Consider the following 22240-nt stretch of genomic DNA (forward strand, 5'->3'; position numbering starts at 1 on the left):
AATCGAAAGTCAATTTACAGTGGATGGGTTTCTTCAGACACGCGCTCCACTCACACCATTTTGGGTGTTACTTCGTTATAAATATGTTCGATAAAGTACGTACACATATATGCTTGAGAAATGAAGATATATATTCATAATGAATTAATAACGTTCAGGATTCTTTCTTCACACCAAACCGAGAAAGCGGGAGTCTTGAATTTCGAAAATTTATTGAAATAGAATTATATTTTTAGTAAAAACTTTCAGACATTATTACATAAAAATATTCTCTATTTAATTGAGTAAAAGACTGGAATATACAAAGTTTTACCATCCCATTGGTTAACATTTGAATTTCTTCTTAAGTTCAATCGTCTTAATTTTCCCTGATACAGTTTTAGGGAAATCGTCAACCAAACGAACATAACGAGGAATTTTAAGTGATGGAATTTTCCCTTTGCAAAATTCATAAATATCTTCAGAAGAGAGAGAATGATGTCCTTCACGAAGACGAATAAAAGCACACAGCTCTTCACCCCAGTGCTCATCTGGAACTCCTACAACGTAAACTTCTTCAATTGCCGGAAACGTTCCTAGAAGACTTTCAATTTCTTTTGGGAAAATTTTTTCTGATCCTTTTGTGATTATATCACTGATCCTTCCAATAATCTTCCCGTATCCATTTGGTTCGAGAATGAAGTAATCACCTGTCTTTAGCCATCCATCAGATCCAAGAATTTTTCTTGTTTGCTCTTCATCACCCCAATAGCCCTTCATGGTAAGGGGTCCACGAATGCAGAGCTCTCCAGGTGTTCCAAATGGAACTAACTTTCCATAATTGTCAATCACTTTTGCTTCTAAATGACTATAGAGATATCCAACCGTGTCTATAATATTCTCTTCTTTGTCATCAGGAAGAGATGCGAAACTTATTCCACTCTCTGTCATACCCATAGCGATCTAAAAAGAAAACAATTATATATGATTAGATAGAAAATCATAAATAAATAAATGAAGGTATACAAAAGGCACCTTTAATTTTTTTAATCCCAACTCCTTCTTTATTTTGTAAAATGCTTCAGGTGAACAATTCGCTCCGGCTGTTATTCCAATCAAATTACTAAAGTCAAATTTAAGTTTCTTCTGTGTATACATAAGTCCCATAAACAAATTAGGCACCCCAAAAATTATTGTGCATTTTTCTTTGTAAATTGCATTGAAGGTTTTCTCAGAATCAAATATATAATTAGGAACTATGACAGTTGCATCATTACAAAAAGCTCCCATTGTTGTCACTAGTGCGTAAAAATGGCAAAAAGGTAAAGGCATGCATACTCTGCTTTTACTAATTTCGACTATTTTCGTAGGAAGAGCATTGTTAATCATACAATTGTGACTTAATAGTACAGCTTTTGGGCTTCCTGTAAAGCCTGAAGTAAATAGAATGATGCATCCACTTTCCGGACTAATATTATCCTGTTGATCTTCAATGCTATTTATTTGTTGAATTGTTGGCAAAAACATGACATCGCTAAGTGGAAAAGTTCCTCTACAATTTATGCAAAATTTTACATAAAATAAATTATTAGAATATTGTAAATATGATTTTAAAAATGAAAGCTATAACTTACGGATAGTCTTTCTCTGAATCAATGATTATGGTTGAAAGAAAAGGTAATCTTTTGCTTTGAACCTTCTTTGAATTGCATGAACTTAATTCAGGAAGAATTTCCAGGAGTTGGTCATAATAAATCTTGGAGCCGAATTTCTCCGAAGCAACCAGAGCTTTTGCAGAAACTTTATTCAAGCAGTCCTGAATCTCTTGTGGAGTGTAGGTTGGATTGAGAGACACGGAAATAAGACCAGCTCTGGCAGCAGCAAACATCGTGATGGGCCATGCTGATACATTCGGCATTAAAATGCCCACACGGTCACCTTTATCCAATCCCAGGCATTGGAATCCTGCTGCCAGACGATCAGCTTCACTCAGGAGTTGTTCGTATGTAAATCTTTTATTTTCTTCAACAAACACAAAAGCTACCCTCTCGGCATTGGCTTGAGCAGAAAGCTTCAGCTGTTGTCCAATTGTTCTGTAAACCAAAGGGTTCTTTCCAACACTATGAAAATAACTAAGCCCACTGTTTTCTCCATTTTCCAGAACACTTTTAATTTTCTTTACCCCCATTTTGACACGACTGAATCAAGGAAATTTCTTCAGAGCTTATATATACTCTAAAAGCTTATTAAAAAAATAATTTTATTGGTCATACACAAGTGTTGCACGTGCATCGGTTACGTACAATTGTTACCGGAGTTGGTATTCCTCAACAGGAAATTCATATACATATATGTGTTATACTGTGATTAATCAGTCTTATTCGGAGTGTGTATATAAAAGTTTTTAATATTAGTTAACAGTTAGCAGTTAATAAGTTTAGAACTCAAAATTAAAGTTTTATGCTCTTTATGTTGAAAATGGGTAGTACGTTATCTCATTTCCTTTTTATCCCACAATTTGTTTATTGAAGATTTCAGTTAAGAATGACAATTGATTCTATCATTTATGTAGAATACCAACTAACAGAATAATGTATTTTGGCTAAATGGCCTTTTTTATTTTACGATATTTCAGTAATTTCTTGCATTTAAATTTTGCAAGAATATATAATGAGTAACAAAGAATATACTATTTATGAACTATCAAAAACACATCTTGTTAAATTTGATAAGATCTCTTAAATTTTTAGGAGAATATGTAGAAGAAACATTATCTAATAAAGAAACAAATGGGGTGCTATAAAAAAATATCCCATTAACATCTTATTTTATTCATGTTTTTAGTTACTAATCACATACTACATTGAGTCTAAGCAGTTAAAAACCTTATAATGAAAAAGTCTGCTGTTAATTTTCTTACAAAAAGTATCTGTCTTATTTTTCAGTTATACTTTTAACGACTATGAATTCCATTATATTAAAAGTTTTCTTAAGCTCAACTGTTTTTACTTTCCCGGACAAGGTTTTAGGATAATCTTCAACCAAACGAACGTAACGAGGAATTTTAAGAGATGAAATTTTCCCTTTACAAAATTCATAAATATCATAAGAAGAGAGCGAATCATGTCCTTCGCGAAGACGAATGAAGGCACACAGTTCTTCACCCCAGTACTTATCTGGAACTCCTACAACGTAAACTTCTTCAATTGCCGGAAACGTTCCTAGAAGACTTTCAATTTCTTTTGGGAAAATCTTTTCTGTTCCTTTTGTGATAATGTCGCTGATCCTTCCAATGATCTTCCCGTAGCCATTTGGTTCGAGAATGAAGTAATCGCCTGTCTTTAGCCATCCATCAGATCCAAGAATTTTTCTTGTTTGCTGTTCATCACCCCAATAGCCCATCATTGTGGAATATCCTCTAATACAGAGTTCTCCTGGTGTACCAAATGGAACTAGCTTTCCTTTGTTGTCAATTACTTTTGCTTCCAGATGATCTAGAAGACATCCAACTGTCTCAAACTTGTCTTCATATTTGTCCTTAGGGTGAAATGCAAAACTGATTCCATACTCAGTCATCCCTAAGTGGACCTTTAACCAAAAATAATTAAAAATAAAATATCAGAAAACTAGGATTAGTATAGTAAAAACTTTACCATTAATGTCCTCAATCCTAATTCTTCCTTCATTTGTATCAACAGTTCTTGCGAGCATTGTGTTCCAGCGGTTATACCAATTAGGTTCTTAATATCTAATTTTAGTTTTCTTTGTTTGGATATTAGGTCGATAAACAATTTAGGCATTGCAAAAATTATTCTGCAGTTCTCTTTCCGGATTGCATGAAGCGTTTTTTCTGGATCATAAATAAAATTTGGAATTACGACAGTTGCGTTGTTACAAAGACATCCCATTATTGACAGTAATGCGTAAATGTGGCAGAATGGCAATGGTATGCATGTTGTTGTGCTATTAATTTTAATTTTCCGCATATGAGACGGGATATTTATCAAAGTGAGGTGTTTGTGTAGAACAGCTTTTGGTGATCCAGTAAAACCTGATGTCATCTGAATGTTACACCCAATATCTGGACTGATGTCTATCTGTTGTTCTTCAATGCTATTTATTTGTTGAATTGTTGGCAAAGACATGGCATCGCTAAGTCGAAGAGTTCCTCTACAATTTATGCAAAATTTTACATAAGTTCAGTTCTATAAAAAAAATTCTAAATATGAAAGCTATAAACTTACGGATAGTCTTTCTCTGAATCAATGATGATGGTTGAAAGAAAAGGTAATCTTTTACTTTGAACCTTCTTTGAATTGCATGAACTCAATTCAGGAAGAATTTCTAGGAGTTGGTCATAATAAATCTTGGAGCCGAATTTCTCCGAAGCAACCAGAGCTTTTGCAGAAACTTTATTCAAGCAGTCCTGAATCTCTTGTGGAGTGTAGGTTGGATTGAGAGACACGGAAATAAGACCAGCTCTGGCAGCAGCAAACATCGTGATGGGCCATGCTGATACATTCGGCATTAAAATGCCCACACGGTCACCTTTATCCAATCCCAGGCATTGGAATCCTGCTGCCAGACGATCAGCTTCACTCAGGAGTTGTTCGTATGTAAATCTTTTATTTTCTTCAACAAACACAAAAGCTTCCCTCTTGGCATTGGCTTGAGCAGAAAGCTTCAACTGTTGCCCAATTGTTCTGTAAACCAGAGGATTCTTTCCAACACTATGAAAATAGCTAAGCCCACAGTTTTCTCCATTTTCCTGAATATTTTTAGTTTTCTTTACTCCCATTTTGACACGACTGCGGCAATGAAATTTATTTCAAGCTTATATAATGTACTCCTAACTACTAAATTTAATTCAATTTATATTATTCATGCAAGGAAAACATGCAAGTTTTTTATTAGTTTTTTAGATTGGCTTTGTGACATTAAATTGTTTGTATATTTTTTTCATATTGTTAAAATGACAAAATTTGTTTATATAATCTTGATTGCTTCTTAAACCTATAAAAGTGTTCAAAAGCAATAAAATTAGTAGGTATTTAAATTAAATTTTGATATTACGTACTGACTTAGGGAATACGTTAAGTTACATTATAAGGTCATAGAGACTTAAAGAGACATAAACTTAATTTTAAAATTAATAAAATTTCGGCGTCTTAGTCAGGCATTAAAACTAAGTTTTTATTGCAACCAGGAAATACGAGTTGACTATTCCTGAATTTTTTGCTTATCAACAGATACTTTGATATTGAAGATGTTTTTATTAAAATTAGTATAATAATTCTTAAAAGTTTACTAGACATTTCATTAAATGCTAAGTATCGAAATAAAATATTTAGGGATGATTAGAGGAGAGTTAGTTAATTTTAAACTAATTTATTTGTGAAAAGTCCTTTTATTGTGGTGTAAAAGAAAAGTTTCATTAACATAGTGTACCACGAATATATCATGGAAAAGTTTTAAGCAAAATTTTATTCCAGATATAACTTTTGGCTTTCTGTGTATTATAAAAGTAATTTTTTTTGAAGAAGAAGAGTTATTAAAAATTACATCTAAAATTCATAAATTATAAATTCCCTCTTGATTATAGTCTCCTCTTATTTCCCTAAATTTATTAAGAGCAAGAAATTCTAGGTAATAAAGCAACAACAAAACGTAATTTATTATGCCATCAATTTTTTTTTAAATATCTTTTCAAGCTATATAAGCACTTTCAGAAGACTCAGATTTAGCATTTGTGACAAAATGGGAGTGAAGAAAAATAAAAGTGTTCAAGAAAATAGTGATAGTGGACTCAGTTATGTGCATAGTGTTGGAAAGAACCCTTTGGTTTACAGAACAATTGGACAACAGCTGAAGCTTTCTGCTCAAGCCAATGCCCAGAGGGAAGCTTTTGTGTTTGTTGAAGAAAATAAAAGATTTACATACGAACAACTCCTGAGTGAAGCTGATCGTCTGGCAGCAGGATTCCAATGCCTGGGATTGGATAAAGGTGACCGTGTGGGCATTTTAATGCCGAATGTATCAGCATGGCCCATCACGATGTTTGCTGCTGCCAGAGCTGGTCTTATTTCCGTGTCTCTCAATCCAACCTACACTCCACAAGAGATTCAGGACTGCTTGAATAAAGTTTCTGCAAAAGCTCTGGTTGCTTCGGAGAAATTCGGCTCCAAGATTTATTATGACCAACTCCTGGAAATTCTTCCTGAATTAAGTTCATGCAATTCAAAGAAGGTTCAAAGCAAAAGATTACCTTTTCTTTCAACCATAATCATTGATTCAGAGAAAGACTATCCGTAAGTTATAGCTTTCATTTTTAGATTTTTTTTATAGAACTGATTTTTTGTAAAATTTTGAATAAATTTTAGAGGAACTGTTCGTCTTAGGGACGTTATGTCTTTGGCAACAATTCATCAAATAAATAAGATAGAAAGTGAACAGGGAGACATTAGCCCCGATAGTGGATGTAACATTCAGATGACTTCAGGATTTACTGGACCACCAAAAGCTGTTCTACTAAGCCACAATTGCTTAGTTAATAATTGTCACAATGTGAGCGTATATGAAATAAGTAATACTAGGACCTGCATACCTCTACCATTCTGTCATCTGTACGCTGTATTAACTTTAGTGGGAGCTCTTTGTAACAACGCAACTGTCATAATTCCAAGTTTTATTTACGATCCAGAGAAAACGCTTCATGCGATTTGGAAAGAAAAATGTTCATTAATTTTTGGAATGCCCAAATTGTTCTTTGAATTAATATCTCAGCAAAAGAAGCTCAAATTGGACATCAACAACCTAATTGGAATAACAGCTGGGATGCATTGTTCACCTGAAGCTTTTTCTCATATAAAGAAAGAGTTGGGATTGAAAAAATTAAAGGTGTGTATTAAATTAATTGATCACTTTATTAACAATTTTTTACAAAGGTATTTTATGTTCTTTTCTTTCTATATAATCTTTAGGTAACTATGGGTATAAGCGAATGTGCTTTTATTTTTGCATCTCTGCCCGATGATGAAGATGAGAAAATCATAGACACTGTTGGATATGTCTTTAGTCATTTAGAAGCAAAAGTAATTGACAATGAGGGAAAGATAATTCCATTTAGTACACCAGGAGAGCTCTGTATTAGAGGATATTCCACAATGATGGGCTATTGGGGTGATGAAGAGCAAACAAGAAACATTCTTGGATCTGATGGATGGCTAAAAACAGGCGATTACTTCATTCTCGAACCAAATGGCTACGGCAAGATTATTGGAAGGATCAGCGACATCATCACAAAAGGATCAGAAAAAATTTTCCCTAAAGAAATTGAAAGTCTTCTGGGAACGTTTCCGGCTATTGAAGAAGCTTACGTTGTAGGAGTTCCAGATGAGCACTGGGGTGAAGAGCTGTGTGCTTTTATTCGTCTTCGTGAAGGACATGATTCTCTCTCTTCTGAAGAAATTTATGAATTTTGCAAAGGGAAAATTCAATCTATTAAAATTCCTCGCTATGTTCGTTTGGTTGGCGATTTTCCTAAAACTTTGTCTGGAAAAATCAAAAAGATTGAACTAAGAAAACAATTTTTATGATGCTGAAAATAAAGGTTTTTAGAGTAGGTTTCCTAAAAAATCATTTTTGAATTTCCTGTTTTTGTTCCTTTAACAAATCCTTCTTCCTAATTTTATTTTTGGATATTTGCAGAAGTTGCCCTAATTTTCAATTGCAAATCTAACGTATAATTTCAATACATCATGCACTATCAACACATGTCAAATGATTCGAAAAATTTACTCAATTCCCTGCAACAATGTGTCGTCAATAAAGTTATGTTTATGATACAAGGTGATGGTATCTCTTTTATCGATTTTGCAATATAGAAGCGTGAAATAATTTACAATGCCTACAATTTCAATATATCGACATGACACATAAAAATCATTGAAATTGCCACGGGCTGGGAGAACCACCACCTTTTCCTCCAAGTGCCATCGCGCGAAAATGGTATAAAATACAATTACTCCCTGATTCACGTGCTGATGAGCATAAATTCTGTGTTGTTGACAAATGTAATCATTGGCATGCGATTTAGTACAACACTTCCCATTGAGTATCTCACCCACGCATTCCAACTCTCTCCTCAACTCTACATCAACTAGTGGGTTGACTCAGCACTAACTCAAGTGAACTTGTGTGTGGAATTTATTCGTTGCGAGCTTTCACGCTGGACGAAATGAAATTGTTGCATGGGGGAAGAGATGGCAAAAGCTCCACGCCGCTCGATGACGTCATATCCGGCCGAAGCCTGCGTAATGTTGGCAAATATAATATTTTGTGGTGTGTGTGTGTGTTGTGCGTAAATTTTCAAATATGCTCTTCACCCACAATCTCTTTTCCAGAATTTCGTGTTTATTGTGAAATTCCTATCTAAATATGAAAAGTTTTGCGAACTTTTATAGTGGAGCATAACCAGCATAACCTTGTGAACAAAATATGATGTTGCATTTATGATTCTCTGAGAGTTTAATTATGGATAACAATTAAATAGAGATATGACTTTCGTCATTTATTATTAAATATTTTAACAAAGCTCAATGAACAAATGCATCGAACTTATAACATTTGAGACAAATTAAACCTCTGTCATAAGGAAACTTGTAAATTAAACGAAGCTGTACATCCGTATTGTTATTATGTATACAGAAGAAGCATCCTGTGGAAGTATTCTAGAAAGATTGAAAACCCTTCACACCCTGCAGTGTTATTTAATGTGGATTTATTAAAGTAAATAAAATTATTGTCTGGAGAATATTGCGAGGAATCTTCTGGAGCGTGATACTTTACTCGTGCGATGGCAATTATATCCTTCTTGTACACACAGAAGGAGAACAAATATTCTGCTTTAAATTTGAAATTTCATTGATTGTGTGGATCCCTGATTGTCATAATGAGAGAACATCTCTATATTGATTTAATCGACGACACATTTTAAAATAAGGAAAAATTGGGAAAAACTCACCACCCTCACCACATAACTTTTCATCATTTTCATCTCTAATCCCAAAATTCTCACCCTCTATCGGAAAGATTTATCTCCAGAAATCACCATCTCTATAGACTTTCGTCAAAATTGCCCATGGCATTGCGCTGTAATGGAGTGATAACATCATCCGTCATTAAGTGGAAATTGATTTTCAATCTCACAGTGTAGCAGATTTTAGCGTAATACAGCAAAGTGAATAACCGCCTAAATATTTATGTGCTCAAGAGGATAATTAAAGCTCACGGGTGACGCTAATTGAATATGATTACGGTGACTTTGCATTATGCACGATGCAACTAGATGATGTAGCAGGAGAAATATTATATGTATGCGCTTCTCACAGTCCATCTATCATCATAATACTGCCCCTCATCATGTACATTTCCTTTAAAATATTTCACACTCTGGGAAATGCGGAGGAAAGCATGCAAATGACATACACATTTTTTCTCTTTTCATGACATGAGGCATATTTCCGTGACATTAATGGCTTCTTCTCTGGAACATACCTACATATGTATATGAACCTACATAAAGTCTTTTCATCATTTTATGTTGAAAAAGAAGTGAAAAAATCAAATTATTTTTTAAAATCTTCTCAGGGGTGCAATAAAGAATAAATAAAGAAGATTCTAAACGTTCTAAACCCGTACTAGACTAAAAAAAGGAAATATCTTCTTTTGTCTTTGTATATAAAAACTAAAAAAAAACAATGTCTTATTTTACTCGAGAAGAACATCAAAGAAACTAATTTTTCACCATGTCGTTTTACTTTTTGCAGGATTTGCAAAGTTTTTGTATATTCAGGTATATTTAAGATGTTCTAAAAATAATGGGGAGAATAGAAACAATTGGAATAGGAAAAAAAAACTCCTTCAGGACATAAAAAGATTCATGTCATCGATGATCCTAAAAACACAGGCAGGAAAAGTTTTAATGTAAATCAAAGTTATTTTTCTTCTTCATTTTTATTTGTACAATTTTGGGATTCTATCAGGATCTATATAGCCGGAAAGATCTTTAAATCTCAAGGAAGTTCAGCTTTGATATCCAGAAGAGCTTTCGCAGAAGCTTTACTGAATTTAAAATTTTTAGATTTTTTTCTAAATAAAATCTTCAAAAAGAGAAATTTTAATGATTTAATAAATCAATGGAAACGACAGTTTTGAAGAAATAACATTATAAGCCATTAAGTTTTTTTAAAGTAATAAAATGGAGACCAAGTGGCAAAAACTTGTAAATTTAATTAAGGCTATCAATGATGCTCTCAATTCAAGATCGAGCTGTTTTTATATAGTTTCTTCAGCAGTTACACGGAAAAAGTTGCACGCTTGAAGCTTTTTATATTACGTATTTACTGATCTTGTATTATTGTAGCAAAACATCCATTTGAGAATCTAAACACGTGTTATCATTTCCAATTTGTCGTACAAAAACAGGGACTTGGTCACAGTCCGATGCTTTTCTCAAAGTATGAAAGGTAAATAAACAAAGGGGAATATAGCGCAACTTTACAGCATAGAGGAAAGATTAAATTCAAAAGAAAATTTCTTGTTGAGAATGTTCAAACCCGTATTATGTACAACTCGTTCAGTCACTTTAAGTTTATGAGAAAAGTTTAGAAGAAGAAAATTTTCTTTGAAGACTTTCTGTTGAACTGTGAAGATATCCATTTCCTAAGAATAAATTCCACGTGCCAAAGAGGTATTTTTTCGCATTACCCCCAGCATCTTGAATTCATCCAGATGAAAATCAATTTGCGAGTAATATCAATGAAGCCACCACCACAAGAAGATAGACGAGAATAAATTTTCTTCCCACGGACATACTTAGCACAAATTTACTTCTTTTTGCAGTGAATTTCTATGTTACCCACAGAGAGCTCTAAAAGAGAACATTTTCCACACATTTTATCATTATCACAGAGAGGAATCAAGGGGTGAATGAGACTGTCTAATAAATTTATTTACATCTCTTAATTGCGTTCCCAGATTGACCTCATTACTTGTCTGCATTACACGGAGGAATCAGAGTGATTAATTTACTCCTTAATGAATAGTCTTTCGGGGAGCTTTTTGGATATGGTGTGTGTGTGTATTTAAATGTTCGCCTTTTGCGAAACAAGAGGGATTATCCCAATTTAAATATCTTCCCGCACGGAACTTTTCTTTATATAACGTATTGAACTTTGCTAAACTTTTCAAGGGATTTTTGTTTCATTTTTTCGAACTTTAGGTGAGCTTTAAAGAGAAGCAAAAGCAGCTCCATTAAAATGATCCTTTGAATTAATATAAGTATTCCTAAATATAAAAAAAGAATATTTTGGGGACGTACAAAAATGAAAATATCGAAGTGAAAGCCAAAACAAATGTTCCGTAAAATGTAAAATCGCATTTAGTAATGGCATTTGTGAGAAATTACTGAGGATTTCCTCGGAAAATCCCACTGTTTGTATTTCTCTAAATCCAATGGAATGTCGTGAATCATAAGGATGATAGGGGGAGAGTGTCGTCCCAACTGCTATATAGCAGGAGGGACTTACACAAATGACGCCACCAAATTCCATTTTTCATTGACAACGGAAGAAACTGGTGCGTGGATGTGAAAAGCAAAGATACAGCCAAGAAGGCACGTTGGAAAAAGGCGAGAATCTTTTTGGAGTGAATATGTGTGTTGCTCGGATTCACATACGATGACAATTTCCTCCCAGGATAATCATCCAAGGATTTATTGACTTGCAAATCCCACCCACATGCAATGCTTTTTGTCACTTTTTCTGCTGAGATCATTCACAGCATTTTTCTTAACCATTAAATTGCCGTCACGCACATTTTTTCTTTCTCAATCCCGCCAATCGCGCCAAGGAAAATCTTCCATCTTCACCAAATTAACGGCAATTGTGACGCAGAGAAAATTAATTTCCACAAAAAGTGCAAAAAAAAAACGACAAGGCATATGGTTGGGAAGTATATAGCAGTCCATTAAAATTTTATTTTATTGCCTATCTCATTTGTCCTGCAAGTGTGCTAAATTGACATAAACTGTGCACAGCAATTACATGTTCATATTTCACAAATAGATTTTAATACAAATGTCTCCGGATGGATACATAAATTCGCGGAAACACCCACTGTGTGAATGATGTTTACTAATTTTGCAAAATTCGCATTAATTAATTTCCCCGTAATTAATTGCAATTTTATTGGTTTATTGCAAAATTTTCTTAGAAATAATGTGTCGCTAAATATTCTCATAGTGTCTACATATTATCAATAGATTGTGGCAATGAAATAATTAATATTGATTGATTTTATGCAATTTTCTCGTAAGAGGAGGGAGTTCAAGAACTTCTATTTTAGTTTAGAAATTTTCCAGATTATAATCTGGATTATTTTACTCCAAATCGATAGAAGAAATCAAATTATTTTTATTTAAAAAAAAAGGATTTTAAAAATAAATTAGATTTAAAATGAATGAACATTGAAATAAAATCTCTAGAAGAGAATAGAAACAGTATAAATTTGTTCAATTAATCTGGAATAAATTGATTAAATCAATAGAACTAAAGATTAAATTCTATTTAAAAAAATCTAATTTAAGAGCTTTAAGAGTTTTAGAAAGAAAATTTATTTTCTCTCAAAAAACATCCTCAAATTACCAAAATTAAAGAACTTCTGATCAAGAGAGTGAAAAGTGCTTGTATGCTGAAATTAAAGGCGAAATGTTTGTTTTTATTTGCCCATTGGGATTACAAAGTCACTCCACACCGATTGCTTTGCACACAGTTGCTGGCAACAAGGAAGCGCTTAGGGGGATCCAAAAACTTCCCGTGGGACGTAAATCTCCGGAGAGGTGCCAAAAATCGATGTGGGTGGGAAAGAGTTGGGCAGATGCTTTCCGCTCAATGAAAGTTGTATTTGCGTAAAATTTGTATACAGCATACAGACCTAAAACGGAGAGGGTGCCATAAATCATAACTCACCCCCTATCGTACGCAGGTATCGCTTTTCCACGCTGTTGCTGAATTGATGCTCTCGGCAAGTTTACTCGCAACAGACTTTTAATTACATTCCCCAAACACACCGATGACACCAGAAACTTCCCATGAAATTCATCTGTTGCTCAATACTTATGGGTGGTGTATGTGGGTGGATGTACGACGTGTACATAAATTGGTTCCCAAGGGATAAATTCTGTGTGTAGTAGAAATCATTATGTAGTGTGATTAGCTACATTGAAAATCAGTTGGAATTCAGATGGACGTATTATTTGAAAAGAACTTATTTGATTCTCTATATTGCCAAATGCTTTCATTTTATTCAACTGTTTCTGACAGGACTCATTACTGCACAGCTATGGATGGTCTGGATGGTGGAGAGTCCTTTCGATGAGTGGAAATTGAACCTTTTCATCATTAAATAAATGATTGACGTTGTAAGTATCAAAAACTTAAAACTAGAACTTTATCTTATTAAAGAAGCTTTTTTTTTATAAAAGCTCTCCAAGAGGTATGTATATTTGAGGTGCATTTCTTCCGATTTATATGCCTTTTTATGCAAAATATAAGAGTTATGTAATTACTAGAAAAATAAATAATTAAGTTTCCTAGAAATGAGAGAATATTAGCAAATTTTTCATAAAGAAAATTTCCTGATTTTCTTTAGCATCCTCTTTGTGCTGAAATTTCCTTCAAGAATTCCTCATAAAGAAAACCCGGTCAGTATTATCTCTAGACTATCTCAATAAGTTTTTTAATCCCTGATAAATGAACTTTCTAAGTAAAAAAATCTTTAAAAAAAAAATCGTTGCATTTTAATTCAAAAGAAACTTCGTTTCTCAGGTGATTATCGGATAAATATCAAGCTTTTCCCGCGCTCACCTCAGTAAAAGCAGCAAAGCCAGCACCAGCTATTTACCGGCCATGCAAATGATATAAAAATAAATTTCGTCTTTTATTACATTAGAAAATTAAGTAATACCTCCGGGCATTACCTTGGTGAAAGAATTATAAACGTAAAATTTCATTGTGAATTTGAATAAATTTGAATGGTGCTCTCTTGGATGCAAATGTGTTGAATGAAATTAAATGTGTATGCGTGATAGCTTTAGTGGCAAAGTTGTGATGTGTGAAACACATTTATTGGGTGAATATCATGAATTGAATTTAAATTGACGAAGTAGCGATGGGGGCATTCATTGAGGAGAGCGACGTGAAAAAATTGTACGAGAGCTACTCGTCTGTGTCTGACTGACACACTTGCTGAATCTGCGGATCTGTGGAAGTAGGTCTCACTCTCTTGGCACTCAGCTTGTCGTTTGGACTCATCGGACACACCGACACACTTGAATACAAAGCCCCCAGTAGAGAGAGAAGATGAAGAAGAGACTCACACGGTTTTGATACTTTTTTTTCGGGTGGTACCTTTCCGCCAAAGACGTTAGCGTGGTAGGTACTTCACACTGTACTACATCTCCTGGCAGATTCTTCGCACGGGATTCCCCAATCCTCGGTCAACGCTCCGCAGCATAAGAGTTTTGAACGCGCGCGGGTGCCAAGAGTGGGTTTTCGGGCAGCTTTAGAGGTCAATCCCACGGTAGGTGTGTGCGATCTCTCTCTCCATGTATTTTATTAGAGTGTAAGAAGCATCACTCTTGCGCCTCTATGTGTGGAACCTCAATAATGCTAAAGTCAAGTGAATTGAACTGAAGTTAAGTCAATAGAGTTTGTGCTGGAGATTTTAATCCGTGCCGTCGAAGGTGATTCAACTCAAATTTCTGCATAACTCACAACCACCCTATTGCTCCTCGTTGATCCTCCATTGATAAGGTGCTAAAGCTTCTTGGGGAGATTTGCAAGTTCCACCATTTGTGGTTTGTGCGCGCGATCTCTGTGCATCTTGTTGCGGCCGAAAGAGTGACTAATTGATTGTGCTTGGCGGTGAATTGAGGTAGGAGGTGATCTTCTGTGTTGGCGATGATCAACACTGTGCATCGGGTATTCTAGGAGAGCCTCTATATCATCACAACGTGGCTCTGCTGTGAGTGCACTGGGTGCATTTGAGTGAGACAATTGGTCATCATTTCGGTGTGACTCCTCGAGTGTCGTCGCTCTGCGTGGTGTGTGCTTCTCTGTGTCCGTTTAATTGCGCGCGATGATGCCAGCAAATCAGTGCAAAAATTGTGGCGGTGCCAAAGACTACAACAACAATCACTCGCCATACACCAGTGCCTATGGCAGTGTCTTAATTCCACAAGCGGCAAGGGGGCTGCCAATATAATTGTTCAACCCACAACGCATGTCCGGGCCAAGATCATGTGGGGCACCGTGGGGGCTATCAAGGAGCTCCGCGAGAAGGAGCAGGCAGAGAAGAATAGGGCCACTAGGGCCGAGAGGCGACAGTAGTCGGTATCCAGCTATTCCAAAATTTCACAACACTCCAATGTGCCTTCCATCGTTTCACCTATTTAATCATCTATCATCACATCGCTCTCTTGAGCCACTCCTCAGGTGAGTCGCAATGTGCAGGGGGCTGGCAAGTAATAAAATTCACGGTCTTTTATATTCCGAATAATTTTCAGTTGATTTTTTTGCCACAAAATTTGCTTAAATTCAAAGTTATTCAAATTGAGAATATTCAATTAATAATTAGAAATAATAGATTAATCCGTTCCTGCTTACTCCTATATTGTAAGAACGATTTTAACGAAACTTTAAAATTACAGGCTATGATGGGTTTTTGAGATAAATGAAAGAAACATTTTTTTTTAAGATCGCTTCATAACTCTAAGAAAATTAATTCGATTTAAATTAGCTTAATTGATAAGTTATTTGTTTTTCGAAGACGATTTAAACAATTTTTTTTAATTGAACTAGGTCCACTAGACAATTTTTCAATAAATGAAAATGTGAGTAGAAGTAATTTGAAAAATATTCTCGCCATTATGTAAAACGGTAATTCTGACTTCAATTCTTTCGCCTTGAAAGAATTTTTTTCAATTCAATTTTTATTCTTGAACAGAATTTTTAATTCAGAGAACAAAGTCTAGTTGATTTAATAAAGTAAAATAATTTCAGTCACCTAACGTAACTTAATAGCTTTTTTAGAAAATGTCAGAAGTCGGTTAAAAAATTTAAGCCATTCTTAACCAGTTTGAAATATTGATTTTTTAAATTGAATATTAATACACATGAAAATCCTAAGAATCCTAACCTTTGAATTTCATTGCCTGGTTTAGTGCACAGAATATGCTGCCATTTAAAGATTACAACTAAAAGATCGCAATTTATAATTCAAATATTGTGAGAGTGCTTAATTATCATTTTAAGGCAAATTATTTGAATAAAAAGTATATTTCGCAGTTCAAAGAGAACTAAAACCTAAAATTCGCTTAGTTAACTGCCCCTCACACACAGGTAATTTAACTCTGCTCGAGTTTCTCTCCGATTTCTCACGTCACCTTCATTCCAGAATAACCAATTTCAATTCCTTTTGCATATTCAACGTCTCTCTCTGCCCACGTTAACGGCGAACGGTTGGCCAAAAAAAGAACGAAACAAAAAAAAACGATCTCTTTTGGATGGTCTATCGTGCGGAAAAAATGGGTCATCTTCGTGAAAGATCATCTCTATTTGGAAAATCATGTATGGTGATCGCGACAATTTTGCGTGAGAATTTTCTCCGCGCGAAGATTTTTGTCAAGTTTATAAATAACAAGGCGTTCCATGGCAATTACCGTGAGATCACCATCATTATCGTGCCAACACGATCTCCCTGGTTATATATATTTGATTAAACTAGAAGCCGCATGATCAGTATTCTGGAGTGGTGATCTTGTCTTCCTCCTTCTCGGGCAATGTGGAGTTCTTTCACAAAACTCGAATCGCCGTGGTGATCTCGCGCATGAGGACACGGGTCAGTTACTCGTGCGATTACATCAAGACCATACCAATCGCGATCTTGGCGTTGGTCACCACACCAAATGGCCACCATAATTTCCGTACATAGATAAGTGCCAGTGAAAGACTTTTTCCAACACCTCCCGCGTGTGTGCATATACCACAAATTGAGCAATACAGACTACATTCAATAGTTAGATTTTTTTTATATAAAAGTGTTCATCTTCAGAGACGTAACAAAGACAACAAACTCCAACGGCAAATAGTCCAAAAGACAATTGAAAAGAAGAAGAAGGAAAAAAATCACAGCGAGAGAGAAGTGCAAAGTGGAATTTCATTGATTCCCTCTCGTTGCCACCTCCTCTGTCTTGGCGATTGTATCGATCATGAAGTAATCATAACCACGCATTTTCATGTTGTACTCCCCTTTTGTTGTTGAGCAATTGAAATTGCAGCAGCAGTGAAAAAAGTTTCATCATCTCTGGGCACATCGACAAGAGTGTTGGCTTTAGTATAGCATATGAGTACCATCTTCCAAATACTTCTTCACACACTCCGGGGCGAATTTCACACTGAATTGCAGAAAGTAGCGAACACAACAACAACATAGGAGGAAAAAAATGCATAGAAAAAAGTATTTATCTCCGGCATTTTATAGCCGTGATATGAAAGTTTCTACTAAATTGCTGTTTTCTTATGTTATTCTACCCGCGAGATGACGGTCAAATGGAGTTGATTGCAAATGCCTAGCAATTTATTAAAGTGATACCATATAATTCTTCATAAAAGTGTTGCCGCGACTTGTAGGAAAAAACAGTATAAAAGCATTTCTCTCTGGAGAAAATCCTTAAACTTCTTGCTTTCAAAATAATTTCTTCAATTCAATAGAAGAAAATTCCTGCATAATCTGAAAAGTTTTGTTGTAAACGGAGAAAAACTTGAGAATTATAATTCTATGCAATAAGAAATTTGTAAAAGCTCCAAAGCTCTCAAGGTATCGACTGAACTTTATTTTTCTGCTTCACCCCATTTAATTTATTTTTGCACAAATTGACTAGAAAATTTAATTAATTTTCATTTGATTTTAAATCTAAAATGTTTCCAGAATTTTTTTTTTAAACAAATGCGAAGCTTTTCATGAAAAATGTTTTTTCCAAAAAAATTCCCCACTCTATTCTACACAAAGGTAATCTCAATTAAAGACTAAATTAAATTTAATAATATTACATCAATTCAAATTATCTGAAATTTGCCTAACAATTTGATCAAAATGTCCCGCAAGTGACTATATGTATTTGCGCAAGCATATTAGCATAGAGGTGTTGTGATGATGTTTATGATTATTTGCATAGAAAGTAAATTCTCGCACATGAGTTCACTGTAATACAATATTATTTCTTAATTACTTCCTCTGCGAGTTAGTTTTTTTTTGTTAGCACACCATGTGGCAAAATTATTGCAATTTTGACATAGACCAAGATAAGATTTCTTCAGGGACAATTTGTTGTGGGGAAAAAGCGTAAATTAATGAGGTGATGCCCATAATAGAAAATTTTCTCACTTCTCATCTTTCCCAAGTTGGGTGTCATCTCCATGGGTACAAAATTATATATTTTCCAAGACAATTACGTGAGTGTGTGTGTGAAAAGTTTTTGGAAGAAAGCATTTTCTCATCGGCACGAGCTTGCAAGCAATAATTAGCGAATCTCATTCATTTTACAAATTCCACGAATGACTCGTATGGCGGTATAAATTGAAAATACATAAAAGAGGCTGATGAACTTTCCGCATGGTGTTTGTGCATGAAGAATGATAATGCTAGCGATGGCAGCTATAAAATGAATAGCTGAGATTTTGCATGTGAAATTAATGCATTTTAATTATACCTCCACACAGACACTTATACATGAACTTTGTATTTACTTTGTCATTTTCCAGATTCATCACCATTTTCCTGATAATTGCTATTGCACAGGCTAAGGCCAAAGACAGAGTGAATGCAGCAGGTGATCAACAATTTACCGTTCTGCGCGATTTTGGTGATCAGGTGCAAAATTTCAAGTATCCAGAACTTAAGCATACAAATCGAATGACAAAGGAAGTGCCTCGACCTCTCTTGGGAAGTGGACTAAAATTGCCAATTAATGGGAAAGCTCTCAAGTTTAGGAATTTCACAGAGATCCCCGAGGAGGTTTGGGATGGGGGTAAAGATATGCGAAAAGCTCTCAAGGAGGCCGCCTTGGAGGGACTTCGTGCTATGACAGAATACTACGATCGACTAGAACCAGAACTTCTAAGGAATGGATCAGTACTCAATATTGATGATCCTGCGGCTTTTCTCTGGCGTTTCAGTGCACCTCATTCACCCGAAGAGGATCAATCCCGTGGTGCCTATGCTGCCTTGGTTGCAGCACAAAAGATGCGAGAAAGGTGAGAATTTTATTCTTTTCCAATTCTTTTTGCCAAGAAGTTCTTGTATATAAATGTCTAGTTTGTCTTGTTTGCGTTGTGTGTTTAAATGGTAGTATTGGGAATCAATTTTGGGACCACAAGATGGTGATAAAAATGGAAATTTTGTTATTAAATATCACTAACGTGCTATAAGAACGTTTTGTGGTAATTCTCAGAAAGTTTAACTAATGTTTATGATCATGGCATGTGACAATCGTCAAAAAAGATTACTCTTGGAAATTTCCAAAGATCTTCGAAATAGAGTTTCGATATTCAGATCAATAGCCATGGTTTGGACTTTCCTTGTAATCAATCTCTTACCTTACCTTACTGGTTTTACAAAAACCACAGAATTTATTATTTATTCATTTTATTGAGTAGAAGGAATGATTTTTTTTTGAATTATTGAAAAAGGATGAACTAGAAATAAAAGAGAAAGGTGGAAAATTTATTTCTTTAGTTTTGAAGAAAATAAAAATTCATTTAAAATCTTTTGTACAAAAGGAAGAAAACAGGGAAGAGAACTAAAGAAAATTTTAAGGATAAAAGTCATTAGACTCAATTAGTATTTCTTCAACTTTTCTTCAAGAAAACTTAACAGAATAAATAACATAAAATGTCCCTATTTATAAGCCTTATAAATTTACACACAAAATGAAAAACATTTTTCACGGAATTAGAAGAAAATGTCATCAGCAAAACCACACAATGGCTTTATGCACGAATAAATTCAAAATTTAAGTCATTCGCTTCGGGATTTCCCCTGTCCTTCCACCAAAACTAAAATCTTTCTAGGTCTCATCAGAAAAACAAAATATTTTTTTTTATCTAGTAAATAAGAGAAAATGAGTTGCAAAATACATATGTACATAACAAAACGCGATATACGAAAAATAAATTGAGATGTGGTGGGTAGATTTGATACACACGCAATACAATGTCGAGGGCATCATATTGACCACTCTGTGAATCACAAAAATTCACCAGAAGTTGCGGAAGATTTCACAGACAGTGTCTCTCTCTACGTATTGTATATATAAAGATTCTTCCACATTATATTGATGGATACCATGAACTTCCCTCAAGGTAATCTGGTAAACAAAGTGTTTGTGAAAAACGTGTATTCTCCCCTGGCACGTCGTCCATTGGGCAGTCTTCCTTATATAAAACGCCGTGTCTTCAGCTGTTTATGTCCAAAATTCACCAAGAACCCCAAGAGAACAGATCGTGGAAGAACTTGTGCCTAAGTTAGCAAATTTATTTGTGATATTCAGCAATTTTGCCTTTGTTAGTTCATTACAATCATGAAGGTGTTGCTGTGCCTCTGTGTTCTTGTGGCTGTGGCCATAGCTCTTCCTTTGGAGAAGGAAGCACCTAAAGCTGTTGTTCAATTTGCACCAGTTCAAGTGAGTGTTTGCAAAAAAAAAAGTATTTGTGATTTATACTTTTAAAAAGGATAAAAAAGCTAAAAGTGAATTATTTTTTGCTAAAACAGATAGCTGAGGATCATGCCGGTGAGGAAGGATTAGATTTACAGCCAGCTGAGCAGTTTGGCTTTGGATATGGCGGTTACGGACACTACGGACATCACGGACATTATGGACATCACGGACATTATCCTTACCATCATGGACATCACGGTTAGAAAATGATTTTAATGCAACATTAACGTTTTATTAACAATCAATTCATTTCTACAGGACATTATGGACATCATGGCAGTTATTCCAGTGAAAGCTATTCCCACGAGCACTACGGATAAGTTTATTTAACTTAAGTTAATAAAAGAATGTGCTGAATTGTAAATTTTAAGAAAACAAATCTTGTCAAAGCATATCGACAAATAAAGTCTGCATTTTTAACTAAATCTATTGCCTTATTATTTTATATATTTCTTTAATTTTTGAAATGAGAGCTTTAAAAAGTTCTAATTTTAATCATAAGCCTTACAAACATTTTAAATAGATTTTAGAGCTATTAAATTCAAATTTCATGGATCTAATCAGTTTGGCGTAAAACTAATGAATTAAGATAATAATAATCTTTATTATCCTCGCTACAGACGAGTGTATGGAGGAATGAATTAAGATTGTTTTGTTACTAATCAAATGAATAAATTTTTATTTGTTTGTTTTGACAATAATTTATTGCGTCATTATTTAATTCATTTCATACATAAAGAAATTACTCTGACCTCTGCATGGAATACCTTATTAAATCTTTTTATTAATGTATGTACTGTTAAAAATTCAAAAGATACTTATTTCACTGATGAAACCCAGGAAAAGGAAGCTAAAAATTGCTTTCTGAGAGCATCTCGAGACTCTTGACATTTTTTCTCAGTTTTCTTAAAAGTAAAAATCTACATTTCTTGTCTTTTTAACGCGAAAATGTCAATTTTAAACAGGAGTTTTTTTGCGAAGATTTCTCGGAGGCATAGTCGCAGAACGAGTTTCATGCGATTTATGTGTGGTTTTTATATACGCAGTGTTTTGTGACAACTCCATTTATATACATATTCATACCTATATGGTTAATGATACGGTTATCTGGGGGTTTCCACAAATAAAATGCTGCAAAGAATAAAGCAGAACGTTGACAATGAAATTTCCATATTCACGGTAAATCCCAAAGAGATTCTTCAGCGATATGAGATTTATTTTTTAAATAAACATCATCTTAATATATAAAGCTGAAAAGTTTGTATGTCTGTCTGTCTGTCTGTGGCACATGAACTCCTCCTAAACGGCTGGGCCGATCTTGATGAAATTTGGTATGGGGGTAGAGGGGGTCAATACGAGTTGCAAGCGCTATATGGGATTCCGCCCCAACCCCCCTTTATAGCGGCCCCACTGAAAAACTGATTT

At 34.6% G+C, this 22240-nt stretch overlaps 4 protein-coding genes across 4 annotated transcripts; 3 read left to right on the forward strand and 1 right to left on the reverse strand.

Moving 5' to 3' along the window:
- Positions 1-256: 256 nt before the first annotated feature.
- LOC129789795 (medium-chain acyl-CoA ligase ACSF2, mitochondrial-like) lies at positions 257-4777 on the reverse strand. Its single transcript, XM_055826876.1, has 5 exons — positions 4279-4777; positions 3152-3473; positions 1614-2072; positions 1015-1531; positions 257-942 (listed from the first exon to the last, which is right to left on the reverse strand). The coding sequence occupies exons 1-5, from the start codon at positions 4775-4777 to the stop codon at positions 325-327; spliced, it is 2415 nt and encodes an 804-aa protein (XP_055682851.1). The 3' UTR covers positions 257-324.
- Positions 4778-5736: 959 nt separating this feature from the next.
- Positions 5737-11514, forward strand: LOC129789868 (medium-chain acyl-CoA ligase ACSF2, mitochondrial-like). Its single transcript, XM_055827007.1, has 4 exons — positions 5737-6287; positions 6360-6543; positions 6960-7393; positions 11424-11514. Exons 1-4 carry the CDS (start codon positions 5737-5739, stop codon positions 11512-11514), a joined length of 1260 nt encoding a protein of 419 aa, XP_055682982.1.
- Positions 11515-14363: 2849 nt separating this feature from the next.
- Positions 14364-15527, forward strand: LOC129786301 (uncharacterized). The gene is given in 2 exon segments (XM_055821215.1): positions 14364-15265; positions 15268-15527. Coding segments are annotated over 2 exon segments (249 nt in total). The 5' UTR covers positions 14364-15177; the 3' UTR covers positions 15429-15527.
- A 4953-nt stretch (positions 15528-20480) lies between these two features.
- On the forward strand, positions 20481-21240 carry LOC129786300 (antifungal protein-like). The gene is made up of 3 exons (XM_055821214.1): positions 20481-20779; positions 20869-21013; positions 21074-21240. Exons 1-3 carry the CDS (start codon positions 20678-20680, stop codon positions 21133-21135), a joined length of 309 nt encoding a protein of 102 aa, XP_055677189.1. The 5' UTR covers positions 20481-20677; the 3' UTR covers positions 21136-21240.
- Positions 21241-22240: the final 1000 nt, after the last annotated feature.

This window comes from Lutzomyia longipalpis, chromosome 1, assembly GCF_024334085.1.
Source record: "Lutzomyia longipalpis isolate SR_M1_2022 chromosome 1, ASM2433408v1".
Taxonomy (NCBI): Eukaryota; Metazoa; Arthropoda; class Insecta; order Diptera; family Psychodidae; genus Lutzomyia; species Lutzomyia longipalpis.